This window comes from Bos mutus, chromosome 12, assembly GCF_027580195.1.
Source record: "Bos mutus isolate GX-2022 chromosome 12, NWIPB_WYAK_1.1, whole genome shotgun sequence".
In the NCBI taxonomy this organism is placed as follows: Eukaryota; Metazoa; Chordata; class Mammalia; order Artiodactyla; family Bovidae; genus Bos; species Bos mutus.
Window position 1 is genome coordinate 28,743,783 of NC_091628.1, and position 18,664 is coordinate 28,762,446.

Consider the following 18,664-nt stretch of genomic DNA (forward strand, 5'->3'; position numbering starts at 1 on the left):
ACATTCTTCTTTTTCACAGGGTGAAAGTTAGAGCATTATGATTTACTCATCCAAGTTCAATAACTGTCGTCTTCTGATTTCCTGCAAACATCAGACTCAATTTCCTCCAGACTTGTGGAATCTAGAGCAGAGAAGCAGGAAAAAACAGAGTCGAGGGGTCAAGAGACCCTTTTGCTAATAGTCTCTGTGACCTTAGGTGAGTCACTTAAAACCTGTCTCTCAGTTCCTTCGTTTGTCAAATGCTGAAAACACTTGGCACACCATGCCACAATTTGTTTTGAAGCAAAAAAATAAGCTATGTGTGAAAACATTTGCAAAACCACTCTGAAAAGTCTATACATGTAAGATATTATTTTAGACTCTAGGTCTGTTAGTAATTCCAAAGAAGGAGGTGGCTACTTAAAGGCAATTAGAAGACTCCCAGAAGCATCTCCATTACCTGGGCGATGAACTGGATGATTTTCACAAAGATGTTGAGAGGCATATCCCTTGGCACCACACCACGGGACCCTTTGGGGAAAAGTGTTGTGATGATGGTTATAAGACGGCTGAAAGATAAGGGGGAAAAAAAAGAGAAAACAAGCAAGATTGGCTGAGCTCCAGTACTTTAAGGGAAAATGGTAGATGCTTCATCTTATCTAAGTATCAGAGAGAATTCAGAAAAAGAAAACAAACCACTTCATTTTTTTTCCATTAGCATAATTACTCTATGAAAAGTTTCTCTGGAAAACTAAGGGCAGCTGGAAAATTATAGCCATTTCCTTTGTTAAAGCGGCAAATATAACCCTGACACAGAACTTGGCAATCCCGGTAGAAACTAGGGTTTCTGTCATGGCTGCTGAGCTAACGTCTAAGGAAAGCCTGAAAATGTCCAAAGGACTTAGATCTTTTAGAAGCTGTCAGCTTTGAACAGCTTCTAGTTCGGTTAGGGTGGGCAGCAATGAAACAAAACACCCTCTTCACCGGCTGAGTGGTTACCATTAACTTAGTAATGGGGTTACCGTGAACCCAAGCCAGCTCCTTACCTCTGAGTAGCTGTGTTGCTTTCACATTTAATTCGGATCATGTAAACCCACAGTAATCTGTACAGAGATTCCAGTGCAACTCGAGCCATCTTGGGGTCTTTATTCTACATCGGAAACCAAGACATAAGATTGCAGATTAAATGGTATGATGTCACTCTTCACTTTCTTAGAGGTCTTTCGCTTTTCTGTTACTCCTCTTCCCTGTTCATTTATTCATCTTGTTGTAACCATTTTTGCTGTTCTATTCTTAGTGTAGATAATTGGGTCCTGATTTTTGAAGATTTCATAACTGCTTAGATATAATCTAGGATAAGTTTACCTTTAAGCTACTTGCTGAATAAAGATGAGTCACATAAATAAATTGGATGGAAAAGACTATAGGGAGTAGCTTTTTAGATTTAGGAAAGATAGATTCCTTATGCCAAAACAGTTTTAAAATAACTTGATGTGATCATTATAAAATTTGAAATTTCTATTAAAAAAATTGAAATTTCTACATGCATTTTGGTCTCATTTTGGCTTTTTTTCTTCTATTGATCTAAATAAATAAAATGATAAAACATCATTTTAATTTTTGAGGCCTTATGACGTGTTTTATTATCTAGTATGGCCTATCTTCCAACATCCACTGTTCTTTTTCTTCCTATTTTTAGGGTTTTCTCATATATTCCTATATGTTTATTCTTCCAAATAAACTTTATAACTACTTTTCTAGCTCCAGGGGAAAAAAAAGTCCCAACTTTTTAGAAGCATGCTAAGTCACTTCAGTCGTATCTGACTCTGTGCGACCCCATAGACGGCAGCCCACCAGGCTCCCCCGTCCCTGGGATTCTCCAGGCAAGAACACTGGAGTGGGTTGCCATTTCCTTCTCCAACGCATGAAAGTGAAAAGTGAAAGTGAAGGCGCTCAGTCGTGTTCGACTCTTAGTGACCCCATGGACTGCAGCCTACCAGGCTCCTCCGTTCATGGGATTTTCCAGGCAAGAGTACTGGAGTGGGGTGCCATTGCCTTCTCCTTTTAGAAGCATACATTTACACATAAAGGATTTTTTTTATCTTTTAGTAAAACAAGTGATAAAACTTATAATTTGTCATATGTCTTAGATACATACAGGAACTTTAAACTAGTAAAGTTGCATTTAAATAGTCTATCATTTAAAAATGTCAGGAATTCTAATTATCCTTCCTCCAGACCAGCAAAGGTCTCTAACATGCTTACACACTAGTTTAAAGCAGCTTCTAGACACACATTGCCCGGGTTTAAATCCATCCTCACTCTGTAATTTATGAGTGGTATGGCCAACCTCTAGGACCCTCCATAATCTCTCTGGGCCTCATCTTCCCTGTCTGTGAAATGATGCTAACCCTCCCTCCCTCCTAGGACTGTTAAGAGAACTAAATGAGCTAGTGCACAAAGGGAATTTAGTTCCTGCCCACAGTAACTATTATTATATACAAGACACAGATCTAGCAGCAAAGGAGATGTAGTCCCTGACTTCAGGAAGCTGCCATTCTAGTGGGAATATCTCCACCTTTGTGAGTTTCTCTTTACTTATAAAAGTATCCCTGATGCTGGGAAAGATTGAAGGCAGGAGGAGAAGGGGATGACAGAGGATGAGATGGTTGGATTGCATCATTGACTCGATGGACATGAGTTTGAGCAAGCTCCAGGAGATGGCAAAGGACAGGGAAGCCTGGTGTGCTGCAGCTCGTGGGGTCAAAAAGATTCGGACATGACTGAGCAGCTGAACAACAAATCTTATGTTTGCATAGTGTTTCATTCACAATTTTCTCCCAGGCCTTATCTCATACTCTGAGTCATGATCCAGTAGAGCAAGTTATCATCTAACTTTCATTGATGAGCTTAACTAAACTCTCCAGTTTCAATGATTTGCATCACTGTCTTCTGTTCAACTTCTCTTATACTTTTTTCCTGTCCCTCTACCCACAATTATCTTTTTGATGCATCTTATTGTGACTGATGTTCTTTCATTCTTAAGAATACATCTGAGACAGTCTACTTTTGCTCCCATAGAGACCAAAGAGCAAAGTGGCTGACTTCAGGTTTTGCTTTGTTTAACCCATGTTTTCCTGTACTGGTAATTGAATTTTAGCATTCCGAGATGATATGACTGGTCACCGCAATTCCCTCCTAACATGATTTCCCTGGCTTCTCTTCCATTCTCAGCACTATCAGATGATATTCTTAAACTGCAACCGTGACTGTTTACTCCTCCCTGCACTTCAAGTTCTGAAGTGGCTTCTCAGCACCTCCTGGACAATGTCCAAATTCCATGATGTGGTGCAACAGGGGCCTCTGGTGACCTGGCTCCCCCATCCCTACCTCCTGCCTTCGCCTCGCCTCCGGTGTGCTCTCTGCTGTTACATCCCTTCTGCAATTCGTTGAATGCCTGGAATGCCTTCCTGCCCTTGTTCTACTTAGAAAATTCCTACTCCCCAGCAAGATTCATTAGGTGTCACTCCTCTGTTACATTCCACTGCCCCTCCCTCCTTCCTCCGCCCTGGGGAGATTACCAGGGGCTCCTGCTGTCTGTCTTCTAGAATGTTGTTCTCCTGTATGTTTCCTACCAGACTGTGAGCTCCAGGACTTCTGGATTGTTCACTGTTGTGCCCTCAGTGACTGCCATACAGCAGGTTATTAATTTAAAAAAGAAACTGTGGGAGGAGGGTTTGGGGGAAGATGGGTACATGTGTATGTATGGCTGAGTCCCTTCACTGTTCACCGGAAACTACCATAACTTTGTTAATCGGCTATACCCCAATACAAAATAAAAATTTTAAAGTCTGGGGTCAAAAGGCAAATTGAATAGTAGCTGAACAACCTGAGGCATAAGCAAAATTTCTTTATATAGGAACTAAAGGCAACCCTTAGTACATAGCTGAAGCTAATCGACATGATACAATATTACTAAATATCTCACACTTGTATCACATTTTGCTATTTCAAAAGTACTTTCATAGCCCATGACATCAACTGGGAGGATTCTGTCTTTGACAGAAGTCAAATCACTGGCTCAGGTCTTCAAGTCTGTAAATGACAGCTGGGATAGGAACTGACTTCTGCTCCAGTAAAGACTATTTTCTCAGAAACTGGAACATGCATGTTACAGGATACCCACTGTATCAGGCATTGTTATCAAAGTTGTATGTGTATTAACTCTTTTTAATTCTCAGCACAACCTACAAAGTAAATACTGCTACTGTGTCCTTTTAAGGATGAGGGAGTCAAGACCCAGAGGAGCTAATAAGTGACAGAACCAGAATTAAAACCCAGGCAGTCTGGCCCCAGTGTCTTCAAATCATGAATGATTTCAGTTTAAGATTATATGAAGGCTGCTCAAATATGCTACTGGCAACGACTAGATTGTATTCTGCTTGAAGACAGGACTTCTTCACTGCCTTCATATTCCAACAGCAGCTAACATACAAGGTCTTACTATACCATCTCAGGATGCTGACATTTTTAACCTATGTGTCAAACCACTGACCTCTGTGTCACAGATCTCTACTGTAAGACTGAAAGACTATTCTCTTCTTCCATTGGCATATGCTTCTCAATTAATTAGCCAATAATTTCTTTATAGCAGAGCTGAGGTTACATTGATAAAACTGTTCAAGAAACGAGTAAGTTTCAGAGTGGATCTTCCAGACTTTACATGACATGTCAGTCTGCCCAATCCCAATCCCAGTCTGCCCAAACCTTCTTTAAACTGTAATCTTTTGACTTAGCTAAAGCAATTCAGTGTGAACAGTAATAAGTAATAAATAAGTCACTGATAACTTGGCTGGTGATAGGGTCATTGGATAGACCAATGTTTCCCATGATCCATCAGTTGACCACTTGTACCCAGCCACCCAGACTTCTTTGATCTCACTATACTTAAAACTCTTCTAGTTCTCTCTTCCATTGCAAGTAAAGGGACTTAAGTAAACCTGTTGCTTTCTGCTATAAGTCAGTGCCTATCCCAGTCAACACCTTCCTTCTTTTTGGCATTTCCTTTTGATACCTGGAATCAAATTACTTTGATCATAATTCAATCTTTTTGATGACTGTATTATCCAAATGACATCATATGATATAGTTTAGGATAACCTCTAAAATTACCATACTAACAATTTACAGAGATTATTTTTTCTATTCACTGGCTGAATAAAAAAGGCATTAAAAAAAGTAAGTAACACACCTGTCATCTGCTCACTAATTTTCTGACCCAATGTATGTGTTCTATTAAAATTTATAAATTCCACTTTGAAATGTACCTTTGATGGATCTGAAACATAGATGAGATTGTCTCAAATTTATAGAAATAAAGTTATATTAAAACAGAATAACTACTTCTTGAAAACTATTTTAAATAGCTAATACTGTACCATTTAAACATAGTATTTACCAAGAGGAGAGTAGTTGTTTTAAATAGGACCATACATTTTAATGTATTCAGGCAATGACTGTGGAACCCTTAATATATTACTCAATGCTTCCCCTTTGTAAAATAAAGACATCATTGCTGCTGCTGCTGCTAAGTTGCTTCAGTCGTGTCCGACTCTATGCGACCCCACTGACGGCAGCCCACCAGGCTCCGCCGTCGCTGGGATTCTCCAGGCAAGAACACTAGAGTGGGTTGCCATTTCCTTCTCCAATGCATGAAAGTGAAAAGTGAAAGTGAAGTCGCTCAGTCATGTCCAACTCTTCGCGACCCCATGGACTGCAGCCTACCAGGCTCCTCTGGCCATGGGATTTTCCAGGCAAGAGTACTGGAGTGGGGTGCCATCACCTTCTCCGAAGACATCATTAATACCCTTATATTTACATGAAAAGTTAAAAACACTCCTTTAACTTCACTGTGATTATTACACATGAAGATATATGATAAGATTCATCAAAAAAATTAATGGCAGCCAAACTTTGATATTCTTAATGGCAATCAAAAGACCTTTCTTGTCCCCTCCCCTCCCTGCACCATTCTGAATGTGTGATTCTCTATCATTAGGTCCTATTTGATTTTCTTCATAGCAGTTAGCACCACCTGAAGTTTTTGTCCTTGCTGTTTACTTGTTTCTGGTCTGTCTCCTCCACTGAATTACAAGGTCTAAAAGAACTGCAGCGTCACTGTCTCATTCATCACTTATTCCCAGCATCTGGAACACTGCCTGGTACATTTCTGGTGAAGAATTGATGACCAGCTGACTAAGTGAATGCATTCTAGTCCTAGTGCAAATAGGGACTGAGATGAAAAGAGAAATATTTTTAATTCTGTACTGTGGTTTCTAGGACTTTGAAGCTATGCTGACTAATGTCTAACCTTCAGATGATACACCTTCAATATTTCTGAGCATTTTAAATACAGCAGTATGTACATGTCAATCCCAAACTCCCTAACTGTCCTTCCTTTCCCCCATCCTTCCCCACTGGTCCTACTGGAGAGCACAGGGGAACTCTGCTCAATGTTATATAACAGCCTGGATGGGAGAGGAGTGTGGGGGAGAATGGACACATGTATATATATGGCTGAGTCCCTTTACTGTCCACCTGAAATTATCATAACATTTTTAATTAGCTATACGCCAATATAAAAAGAAAAGTTAAAAAAAATATTGCCACCTGAGAAAAATTTCTGGTAAAAACATAAATAACAACATGAAAGCATATGGGGAATTCAATGCAGGCTATGATATTGTCATGATAATCCACAACATACATTTAAAGGCCCTACTGCTGGCCTGGCTCATAACTAATCTCCAATCAATGAGACCTCTTCTTGTTATTAACTATATTGTATAAATAAATTTCTTAACTTTTGAGGTTTCTTTTCTTTTTAATAAAGAAGACTTCACTGGTTTTAATATGTATTAATTATTGTAAGAAAAAGAAAATGTAAAAGTTCTTCCAATTATATCCATTTTCAAGGACAAGAAACTTGCACATACTTATAATGAATACGTAATAATTTTAATTTAAAAAACTATTAATGGGGATTCATGACAAAATATGAAAGCACTATTAAATCAAGTTTTTAAAACATATTTCCCTTTTTTAGAATTAGATATACTAGGGTATACAGGAAGGGAATATAGCATTTTTTAACAGCTCAGTATATTCAAATTCTGACATAAAATTCATAAAAGCATATAAGTACTGGTCCTCACTGACCAGAGGTTCCTGAAAGATGTCAAGGTCGCGGTGAGAAGGTGTAGTAAATTTCTCACCACTTTACAAGGGCAGCTTGCTAACACACAGTTGACCGAGTTAACAAGTGTAAATAAAGACTTCACGTTTGTGTGACCGAAGCAGCCTGCTCCTGACAGGCTGACGCTGAGGATAAACCAGGGCCCGACATTAAATGAGCGCTGAATCTGAGACCTTGTTTACTTTAAAAGCAGATTTTTCATGCTCATACACATTTCTACTCCGCCCTATGTCATGCTGCCACCTTGACAACTCTCCCCGGCAGAACACATCAAAGGTGGCCACCAAGTTCGACACGTAGGGGCAAACACGGGGTTCATTATGCCTGAGCGCGTGTAGGGGCCGGGGGGGCGGCCAGAGGGACAGTGAACAGAGGAAAGAGCTGGACTGGAGGTCCTTTTTGAAATGATATGGTTGGCTCTAAACCCCACAAAATACTGAAGCCATTCAAGACAAAGTGTGCTCCTGAAACCATGTTAGCTTTTCCTCGGGTATTTCTTGCCTGTTGAGGACTCTTGAGGTGGTTTGGAAGGTTTTCTGTATATTAATGACATTTTAAATGGTCCCATTTAATCCTTACTGGGTTGAGTTCTAAATACATGTGCTACAATTTTGTTTCAACTGTAGCTCATCAAAGATTTTCTATACCTTTTACCCTCGAGGAGGTGAATTTCGACCATTACCTACCCATAAAGTGAAGGATCATTGCCTTTCCTTTGCCCAGTAACTACCTGCTTTATGCTTCACTGGGCACCTGACCTGTCGAAATGGCACAGGTGTCTCCTCACTCCCAGCTTTTGCATCCCTTGTCTGCCACATGCATTTTGAAACTTCATTACACATCCCCCATTGAAACATCAAGCTCCTTGAGAACAGGCACCCTGGATCTAGTTTTTATATAACTGACTTTCCTATCTTCCCCACTTTGAGTACCTTTCTGATCTTATTGCTTTCCCCATTGGGAAATCCTGATGCTTGAAATATTCACATGGGGAAACATCATCAGCCCTTCTCTCAAGGGCTGTGTGTAACTCTCTTACTAAGTCTTTTTGGTGGGCTTCCACTGACTTTCACATAGTATTCTAACTGTAAAGCAATTAAAATAGGTAACTAATGTGAACCTACTGTATAAAACACGGAATGCTACTCAGTGCTCAGAGGTGACCAAAATGGGGAGGAAATCTAAAAAAAGAGGGGATATGTGTATATGTATAGCTGGTTCACTCTGCTGTACAGTAGAAATTAACACAAAATTGTATAGCAACTATGCTTCAATAAAAATTTTTTAAGTGGCTGATTTTATACTTAAATATAAAGCAATTAAGTTCAAAGTAAGATTATGCTACTGTATTTCAAAAGCAATTCTGGACACAAAAAAATGTTGGTCTTTTGGGCCACAATAGTAAATTTTAATGCAAAACACTATTTTGATACTAAAATTCATCACAAACATCTAGCATAAAAAATACAGAAAACTGAACGTTCTTAATCAAGTCTCTCTTTTTTTTGTTTTGAACAAAATGATCTTTTTCTTTGTGTAAAATGTAGAAGAAAAAACATGTTTAACTAGAATAACTGAATAGCATAAAAGTGGATGAAGTAACAACAAAAAATGACATTAAGCTGTGTGTTAGAGGCATATGACAGATGGATAAATCCCTGAATAAAACCTCTGAAAGTGGCCATTATATAATAGTTGATATCCTGAAAAGCACTTTGTTTTCCAGAATTCTTAAAGGCTTAATTCTATATCCACTGCTATTATATTTCCCTGCCAATTTGAAGAAAATAAATGATTCTAATCTTGGATTTCACAATCAGCTTTCAGAGCCAGTATCTAGCTACTGCTTCAAACAGCTCCAATGCAGATTACTGTGTCATGATGGTAAATGCCAAAATAATATAATTAATCTTAACCACTTCACTAAATTAAAGTGTCTTAAAATAAAAAAGACAAGACAGCATGTACAAATACATACAGGATTTTATAACTAAATATATATATTTTTTAAATTCTGAAGAAGCATTAAAATTATAAAAGGAATTCAATATTTTTGGACACAGGAGAAAAATTACGATAATTAGGTGCTATTTGCTTATATTAGAAATGGTGTTCACTTAGTTGACTTTTATCAACAGGTCACTAAAACTTAAAATCTATTCACCATGTTCAAGTTTTAAGGCAATTTAAAAGCTAATCATTATGGCTGTTTTAACTCTAAGTTCCCAGGTTTCAGGGTCTTCCCAGGTGACTCAGTAGTAAAGAATCTGCCTGCCAATGCAGGAGCTGCTGCTGCTGCTAAATTGCTCAGTTGTATCTGACTCTGTGTGACCTCATGGATTGTAGCCCACCAGGCTTCTCTATCCATGGGATTCTCCAGGCAAGAATACTGGAATGGACAGCCATTTCCTTCTCCAGTTAATGCAGGAGACTTGGGTTCATTCCCTGGGTCGGAGAGATCCCCTGGATGAGAGCACAGCAACCCACTCCAGTATTCTTGCCTGGGGAATCCCATGGACAGAAGAGCCTGGTGGGCACATAGTCCATGGGGTTGCAAAGAGTCAGACATAACTGGGCAACTGAACATGCATGCCTCGGTTTCAGGGACCATGCCTTGGCTCCTTCCATCACCCATTGTTCAGTGAGTGCCTAGGACTAATAATTGAATATCATGTGGCTTGAATAGAATACCTTCAAATAATCACAAATAACAGGGACAGGAAATAAGTGCTTTCTGTTAGTAGGTCAATCCTCCCCCGCAAACCCCTCTGCAAATAATGTGCTGACCCAAAAGTTCATTCCGATTTTTCCACAACATTTTACAGAAACTCCAAACGAACTTTTTGGCCAACTTAATGTTTTCCTAGCCTGGAATGAGTCAGGGGGAGGCTGGAGCAGATTTGGGTGAGCTTCCGAAATAATTTCACCTGCTTCTGTCAGTGAAGTGTGACTTCCTCTTTTTTCAGTCATTTAAAGCCTGACCATAGATGCATACAGGCTTCTCAGGAGGCACCAGTTGTAAATAATCTGCCTGCCAATGCAGGAGATGCAAGAGATGTGGGTTCGATCCCTGGGTCAGGAAGATCCTCTGGAGAAGGAAATGGTAACCTGCTCTAGTATTCTTTTTTTTTAATTTATTTATTTTAATTGGAGGATAATTACAGTATTGTGATAGTTTTTGCCATTCATCAATATGAATCGGCCATAGGTATATATGTGTCCCCTCCATCCTGAACCCTCCAGTATTCTTGCCTGGGAAATTCCATGGACACAGGAGCCTGGCAGGTTACAGTCCATGGGGTCGCAAAGAGCTGACACAGCTGAGCACACATGCATACACACAGATGCATACAAAGGGGCATTTAATTCTACCTTTCGAGTGATCCTTATTAGATAAGATTTTACAACACTGTAAAGCAACTGTACTTCAATAGGAAAATAAGTGTTTTTTAAAAATTTAAAAGACTCCCCCCTCAAATTTGACATGATTTCTCTTATCCCCAATCACCTTCTACAACGGACTATATTTAAAAAGGAAAACGCTCATTAATACTTTCTTCATTATTCCCATAGTACAGGATCATTTCCCCCACAAACCTCAGGAGTCACTCTCAGGAGCACACACCAGCCTCAGACACATAATACGTTTTCATAAAAGAGTTTTTCGAGCTGACAAATACTCACTTTAAGGTTGGATAAGCAGTTGTTGAGGAAAACGTGCCACCTGTTCAGGAACAGCTGCTTCTGGCTGACGCAGAGCAGACAGGTCACCAGTGGGTACAAGGCCTGAGGAGAGAGAAGAGGAGGCCACAGGATGATGTAATTGCAATCACTCAGGTAACACAGGCTCTCTGGAACCACCGTCCATCCATCCAGCTCCCCCGTGTGCCATACGGGCCAGGCTCTGTAACACACCCACGCCCAATGGGTGCTGCGTAGAGGTGGGCATTTTGCAAGTGTTTCTGAGAAGGATGGAAATGGAATACTCTAGAGTTGTGTATAGGATTGGGCTTCCCTGGTGGCTCAGTGGTAAAGAATATGCTTCCCAGTGCAGGAGAGGTGGGTTTGATCCCTGGGTTGGGAAGATCCCCTGGAGAAGGAAATGGCAACTACTCCAGTATTTTTGCCTGGCAGTTCCCACAGACAGAGGAGCCTGGCAGGCTTCAGTCCATAGGGTTGCAGAGTCAGACGTGACTTAGTGACTAAACAGAATCAACAATGTACAAAGTAGAGTGAGTTTCATGGATCATAAATAGAAATCTGATTCACTGATTTAGTCTTCCCTTATGAATTTTAAAAACAATCATAGATCACTCTCAATCCTCTGGAAAAAAAGGAGGAAGGCACACTGACTTTGAAAATGTTACTGGTTTTTGCTCATAAACATCTATTAGTTTGTCCCTGTCTTAGAGGTAGGTGTATATATTTTCTTTTGCATGCAATCTTCCTGTAATTAAGGAAGATTCCTCAAGGAAATGTTATTGCCCTGGTAAACTCCACCAAGACAAATTTAACCGCAGGAGGAATTTGCTTACAACCGAATAAACAGAGGTGCTACTGTGGTTTTCCTGCTTAACTGGGCAGGTTTCCCGCAGCAACTGGAGAAGACAGAAAAGCTGGTGGGTGGTTTTTACAGTATACATGCAGAACTCACCACCATTTTGCTGAACCAGATAGTATATACCTTAATGTCTCCGAAAACAAGGGCTAGTGAAGATTTAAACAAAAATATAACTGGTTCATCCATTAACTTGAATTAGAAAAAATCTATTGCCACAGTGAGATTCAGTGCTTAACATTCCATTAACTTTTTTTTTTTTTTTAAATTAACTTAGTTTTAAAGTGATGTTGAACTACCACTGTCATTGAGTACAACTCTAATTACAGCTGGTAATTTAAACACAAAATACAAGCAGTCACAGAGACCACAGAAGGTAGACAAATGAACAAATCTGTCACCACTTCCAGCAAAGCAACTCTGAGTATTTGCTCAGATAATGGTGGTAATGTTCATACTTTAAAGAGTAACATAAACAATACTAGAAATCAGCAACCCAAGCATCCAGCTTCCTCTTTACCATCGCAGGTACAGCTGATCTACCACCTTCCAATTCATAAATCAGAGCTTTATTCTTTATTCACCACCCCAGACTTTGTAACACTCCCAGGCCCAACGGGTGTTGTGCAGATGTGGGCATTTTGCAAGCGTTTCTGAGGACAATGGAGGAAAAAGGGTGATGTGATTTTAAAAACTTCTATGCTGCTTTTCACCACAAAAGCCTTCCCCAAGACTGTTTTCTCAGCCTTCAGAGAATCTTTCCCATGGGCAGCTCTCTGTGTTCTAACTCCCTTTCCTGTCTGGTTCCATTTTGATTCTGAAAATCAGGATGGGAATTAGCCAGTGAAAATTCCTTGGGCTTGAGAAGAGAAACTTTTGTTAACATCTTTAGCCTTCAGATTGGAAAAAGTACAAATTAAAATAAATATTAGGTTAAACCAATCTTTGAACATAAACAGCAGAATCTTTAGGACTAGTAGGGTCTTTGAGGTAACATGGTCTAATTCCTTCCGGTTACCATGATTCAATCAATGTTTAATATTAGGTACCAGCTCCAAATTCTGAAATGTTGCCTCTTTGAGAATCCCATGGACAGAGGAGCCTGACAGGCTACAGTTCATTCAATCACAAGAGTTGGACATGACTTAGCACTTTTTGAGGGAGCTGTAGGTAATTCTCCCATCTGCGGAACTCTTATGACTCTCAAACAGACTTCAGCCTAGGAATTTGGGTCACTGCAGTTTTGTGTTTTGAATTTTCTCACAGTTACTAACCAAGGAATGCTTCTTTCGAGAAGAAAGTTCCAGCGTGGTATCATACAGGCTTTCAACGAAGTTTCTGAGGCAGGGAACATTAACTTCATTTTTAACAGCCTGAAACAGAGATGCGTGTTCATATTATACTTAATGAAATTGCTGATTCTCTAATCCAATTTGAAGAGATTCTTTAAAATGAAAATGTAACTTACAGCAGCCACTGGGACAAGAATTTCAACAAACAGCCCAGCCAAGGCGTGTTTGATATCTTTGTCTTTGACCTCAAGAAAGTAATGTGCACATTCCTGGGAAGCAGAAAGTCAAGGGAGGGAGAAAGATTGAAATGTGCACAGAAAATTGTAGGTAAACAAATTTAAGTCAACAGATCTTAATTCAGTAACACTCAATAACATCGCATACACCATAATCTATTTTTAAAAAATCATTGGAGTCCAGCATTTATATTTAAGTTCACAATAGCCTCCAATGACATTTTACAGGGCTGGTTTTCTCACTCTCCCCCTAATTTCTATCCCAAAATCACGATGCTGAAAGGACAAAGTGTCTATAACCAGTAAGCAGGTGTTCATCCCCTGACTTACTGGTTGGTTCATTCATTTATTTCCAACAAATTGCTATTGACTAGCTACTATGTGGGGGAGCCCTGGGTCCTTGAATAACCCACAAATACAGATCCCCAGAGAAGGAAAACACGGGGAGAGATGCAGAAGACATTCAACTTGTTTTAGGCCCTGACAACCCTGGGCACAAAGATGTTTACTTGTTAGCCCTGACTTTTTAGGTGTTTATTGTTCAGATAGTTTCATGAGCAAGTCTGGAATGCTTCCCTTCCCCACCTGGGACAAGGAAACCTTTGGAAGCATTCCTCCAGCAAGGAGGTCTTTGCCTGTGGACTCCTGACCCCAAAGGGTGCTTTTGGTTGCCTGGGGAATAATTTATTAGAAGAGTTGGCCTGTTTAGAATTCTGCCAGCCCCCTTCCCCTTCCTGACTTTTTGGGTCTTAACTTACTGTGGTCTTTTCCAGATGTAGCTTTCATGGAAGAATCCAAGGTTACAGGTACTTCTGATGACATGTAATATGTGTATCAACTATTACCACTTTTTTTCAGTCCACATTGAGACTATCAGCAGCAACAGTTACTCAAGTCCCCAGTGTATGAATATCATACTAAGACCTCAGTCCAAGACAGGCATTGCCGGCATGCAAAGTCTTTGAGACTGTTTTCCCTATACAGAATGGGGCATTATGGTTCCCAGAATTATGGTCCTTTTCCCACATTATTTTGCATACATATGTAAATATCATCTCAAACTGTCATGCACATACACATATACACGAATCATTAGCATGAGAGAGAGAAAAATAGTATTTACTGAGTCCAAGAATGCTCAGAACCACCTTCCAAAGTGAGTGTCGCTGTTACCACTCTGCAGGAAAGGTAAGTGAAGCTGGGAGGAGTTAGGTTGTGACTTGTCCAAGGTCACAGAACTGGTAAGCACTGAAGCTTGTATTCCTCAAGTTTGATATGGGCCTATATTCTTTTTTTAAACAGCTTTATTGAATACAGTTCACATACCATGCAATTCACTTTTATAAAGTGTACAACTAGATAGCTTTTAGTATATTCACAATTGTACATCTTTCATCACAATCAAATGTAGAATCTTTTCATTATCACAGAAAGAAACTTTGCACCCGTGAGCCAGAAGGCCGGCCCTCCCTAAGCACAGCTGCCTCCTCCAGCCCAACACAACTAACCTATTTCCCATCTCTGTGGGTTTGCCTCTCCTGGACATTGGCTATTAGGAATAATGCTTCTGTGAACACTTACATTCAAGATTTTGTGTGGGCATACATTTTCATTTTTCTTGGGTATAATATACCTAGAATTGGAATTACTGGATTGATGATTCTAGATTTAAATATTTGAGGAATTGCTAGACTGTTTTCAAAAGCTGCTTGTCTATTTTACACTTCCACCAGCAGTGTATGAGGGTTACCATTTCTCTACAACCTCACCAACAGGTAACTTGCTGTCATCTGTCTTTCTGCTCATACTCATCCTAGCATGTATGAAGTGGAACAACCTCCATTCATAACCCTGGTATTGAAACTCTTTATTAAGGTTCCCACTAAATCTAATTCACAGCGCCATTAGAAAAAAAATCCTTCAGATACTAAAGTTTTATAAAATCTAATACAGCTGTGTACTCTGGGAAATCCTTATTAGCAATAATTCTTTAGTACAAAATGGTGAACACTGTGTCACAGACACCTAAACCTAAATGGTTTAGTTGATTTTTACAGTAAGTATAAGGATTTCATTACTTAAAGTTCTGATGCCTAGAAATGTTAACATTGCCAACTCAATGCTATCGATCTTAAAAAGTAAAAAATAAAGCCATATTTTATTAACAGAATAATATGCAACCAATGAGTGAAAAAAAGAAAAAAAATCTACAAATAAAATTCCACTGTACACCTACTCCAAAGATGATATGAGTTTAAAAATGAAATTATATGCCTAAAATTCTATCACTAGGTTATGAAACCCACTCGCCGAGAATGCAGGAAACACAAGAGACATGGGTTCAATCCCTGGTTGGGGAATATCCCCTGGAGGAGGAAATGGCAACCCACTCCAGTATTCTTGCCCAAAAAATCCCATGGATAGAGGATCCTGGTGGGCTGCAGTCCAAAGGGTCACAGGGAGTTGGACACTACTAAGCAAATGAGCACATGAATTATTGAGAAAAAAATAGTAGGACTTTAGTGAGTGGGTTCTCACCTTTCAGGTCAGTCACTCTGAGGAGGGAAGATGCACACGTTCCCGCCCAAGACAGTACCTGCATAAACTGGAGAGAGGCCTCAAAGTCCTCCACTGGATACATCTTAATTCGGAAGAACTTCATCCCCATTATCAAGCTGATGATGCTTTGAACGATATATGGGCTCTGCTCTTTGTGCCGTAATTCTTTGAGCTCTGCCATAAATTTCTTCTTTACAGCAGGGAATCTAAGAAAAGGACAGGAGTGATTTGTGAAATGATGGGTAGGAATGTGGGGGAAATGCGAGCCTCCGACATCCAGGAGTGACAGCACAACTGACGGGGACACGTTCCCATCAGCTGAAGGACAATGACGGGCATTCTGTAAAAGTCTTGACATTGGGGCTGTGGTAAGCATCCAATCTTGTTTCTTCCCTTATTCTACCAGACGCTCAACGTCTCCTTCAAGCTAGGGAGAAGAGGCAAGGTTATTTAGAGCCCTTCCAAATGCTCTAGCTCTTAAATTGAAATGATGAAAAGCTCCATTTCCTCTGGCTTAGCAATTGCCTGGGTACTTACAGAGCCCAAGGGCCTGAAGTATCCAATTGTGAACAGATGAGCAATAATATATTATAGGAGGCCAGGTATTTCTGACAACAGCAGCAAATAATGCCAAGTCATATTTCTACATCCATTTACAAAGTTTTCTGTTGTTGTTTCTTTTACAGTTTTAGGTTAATGATTATTGAGAAAAATATTTTTAGGTTGAAGGAAAAATCTAGTAATGGGAAAATTCAAATCATTTCTAAAAGATGACTAAGCTGTCTAATACATGTATGGGATTTTACAACTAAAAAGAGACGATCCCCAAGGAACTTAGGGTATTTATACAGTTTGAAAGTAAAATAATATTAATAACATTAATCACAACAACAACATTATCATAAAAAGTTTAAGAAAAGAATAGATCCTAAGAGGGTGGAGAAGTAGCAGATTGTCAAAGTGCCGAAGGGTAAAGGAACATAAACAAACAAGTTATCCAAGCTATATCTGAGATGGCTGGTTTGACTATCAGTTTAAAAAAAGGAAAAACAAGGGTAGTTTTCTAAGATTCACTGCATTCTGTTTCCTGAGTTTCCACATAGGATCACTTAGGAACAAGACATGATCAGAAAGGGTGATTATGTTTATAAAAGTTGAAGGCCAATTAACAGAACCCCAGAAGTTTGGAACAACAACTCTCAACACCTCAGAGTAGAAATTTCAGGACATATAAAGTAAATATATGGACACAGTTTCACCAACAGGCAGTGCAGGGGGTGTGTGTTTGGCAAGTTGGGTGGAAGGGGCTTCATGAGAACTGGCCATTTTCTTGTTCCTGGTTTGAGTGCGGGAACTGTTACATTTGGTAACAGTTTTTTAAAATCATATTTTCTAAACAATTTATGAGTTTTTCTTTATGTCTGCTGTGTAGAGTAAAAAAATTTTAAGAAGGCAATGGAGCAGCATAAGTAGTGAATGCGTTTCCATTTTATGAAGAAACAAGTCAGAAGATCAATGTGACAAAGATGAGACTCAAACACAGACCTTCTGATGTGAAATCCAGAAATGTCCACTATTTTGCTGCTGCCTTTGACAGTTGCGAGCTGAGAAATGTAGTCCCCACCCTATTTAGAACAGTGTGCAGTTTAGTTGGCAAGATAAAACAATGTAGCACTGACCATGAGCCATGTGAATAATAATAATTTCAAAAATAACAATAACCATTACTATTATTTGAGGTATGTTAGCAAGTGCCTGGGACTCTTCCTGGATCTCTCTGGTCCTTCAGGAAGGTGAAATGCCCCAACCCAGATCATTCTTCACACAGATCATATTTCACACTGCCCTTTATGTGAATAATACACCTAAAGGGGCTGGGGGCAGGCACTGGAGAATGAAGGGGCTCTTTTCAGCTGGATAATCAAAGAATACATTAGAGGGGATTTATGTTGGGGTGAAGGGTGAGCAGAGTTTTAACCAGGGACAGATGAAGGACAGGAAGCAGAAACATCATGGCAAAGAGACAGGAGTGACATTTCCAATCAAGATTATAAAATTTCACAGTTTCAAACTAGACTTTTTAAGAATTCCATTCTATTCTTTTTAACTCAAGCTATTTCCAAACACTAAAAAAAAAAAAAATCTATGGTTTTAATTTTGAAATGAGAGACTTTAAAAGGAAAAGGTAACTTTATAGGTTAAAGCTATATGGTTTTAAAGATCACATGATACTTAGAAAGCATGCTTTCCTTTTCTAATCCATGACTAAAACAAGGAGAGGTAGGGAAAGGCAGGTTATTTGTATATGTTATTATTTCAACATTCTCACAAGTTAGTGGCTAAATGTCTATTTTTCATTTAAAAATAAATATGGCTATGTTTTACTTTAAAAAGTTCTAAATGACATAAACATGTTATTTTAAAATAAAAATAATCTAGAAACCTACTCATACTTAAAAGTTATTTTCCCTTAAAATAATTTTAGGGAAAAATAAATTTCTTTTCAATAACCATGCTTTTAGTGTTCAATATTCTTTAGTAAATACAGTAACTAAAAACTTTTCAGTCTCCTGCTTTAAAATGTATAGAATGCACAATATTTATATTATTATTAAGTGAGACTATAAAATATATACATTAAAATTATATCATATAAAAAAAGAAAAAATTTGAAATTATGAATCTTAAAAACAAACATCACTATTTAAATGAATATACCAGACTTTAACCCCCAAAACTTACCTTAAAAAAATCTAATTTTAACTTTAACTTTGAAAGTGCTAAG

General features: G+C 38.9%; 1 protein-coding gene across 1 annotated transcript in view; it reads right to left on the reverse strand.

The window, feature by feature from the left end:
- FRY (FRY microtubule binding protein) overlaps window positions 1-18,664 on the reverse strand; it is a 248,280-nt gene that overhangs the window by 130,629 nt on the left and 98,987 nt on the right. Inside the window, 6 exon segments of the mRNA XM_070380441.1 lie at window positions 440-548; window positions 1,026-1,129; window positions 10,919-11,020; window positions 13,067-13,165; window positions 13,261-13,353; window positions 15,917-16,085. Coding sequence (XP_070236542.1) covers window positions 440-548; window positions 1,026-1,129; window positions 10,919-11,020; window positions 13,067-13,165; window positions 13,261-13,353; window positions 15,917-16,085 — 676 coding nt within the window.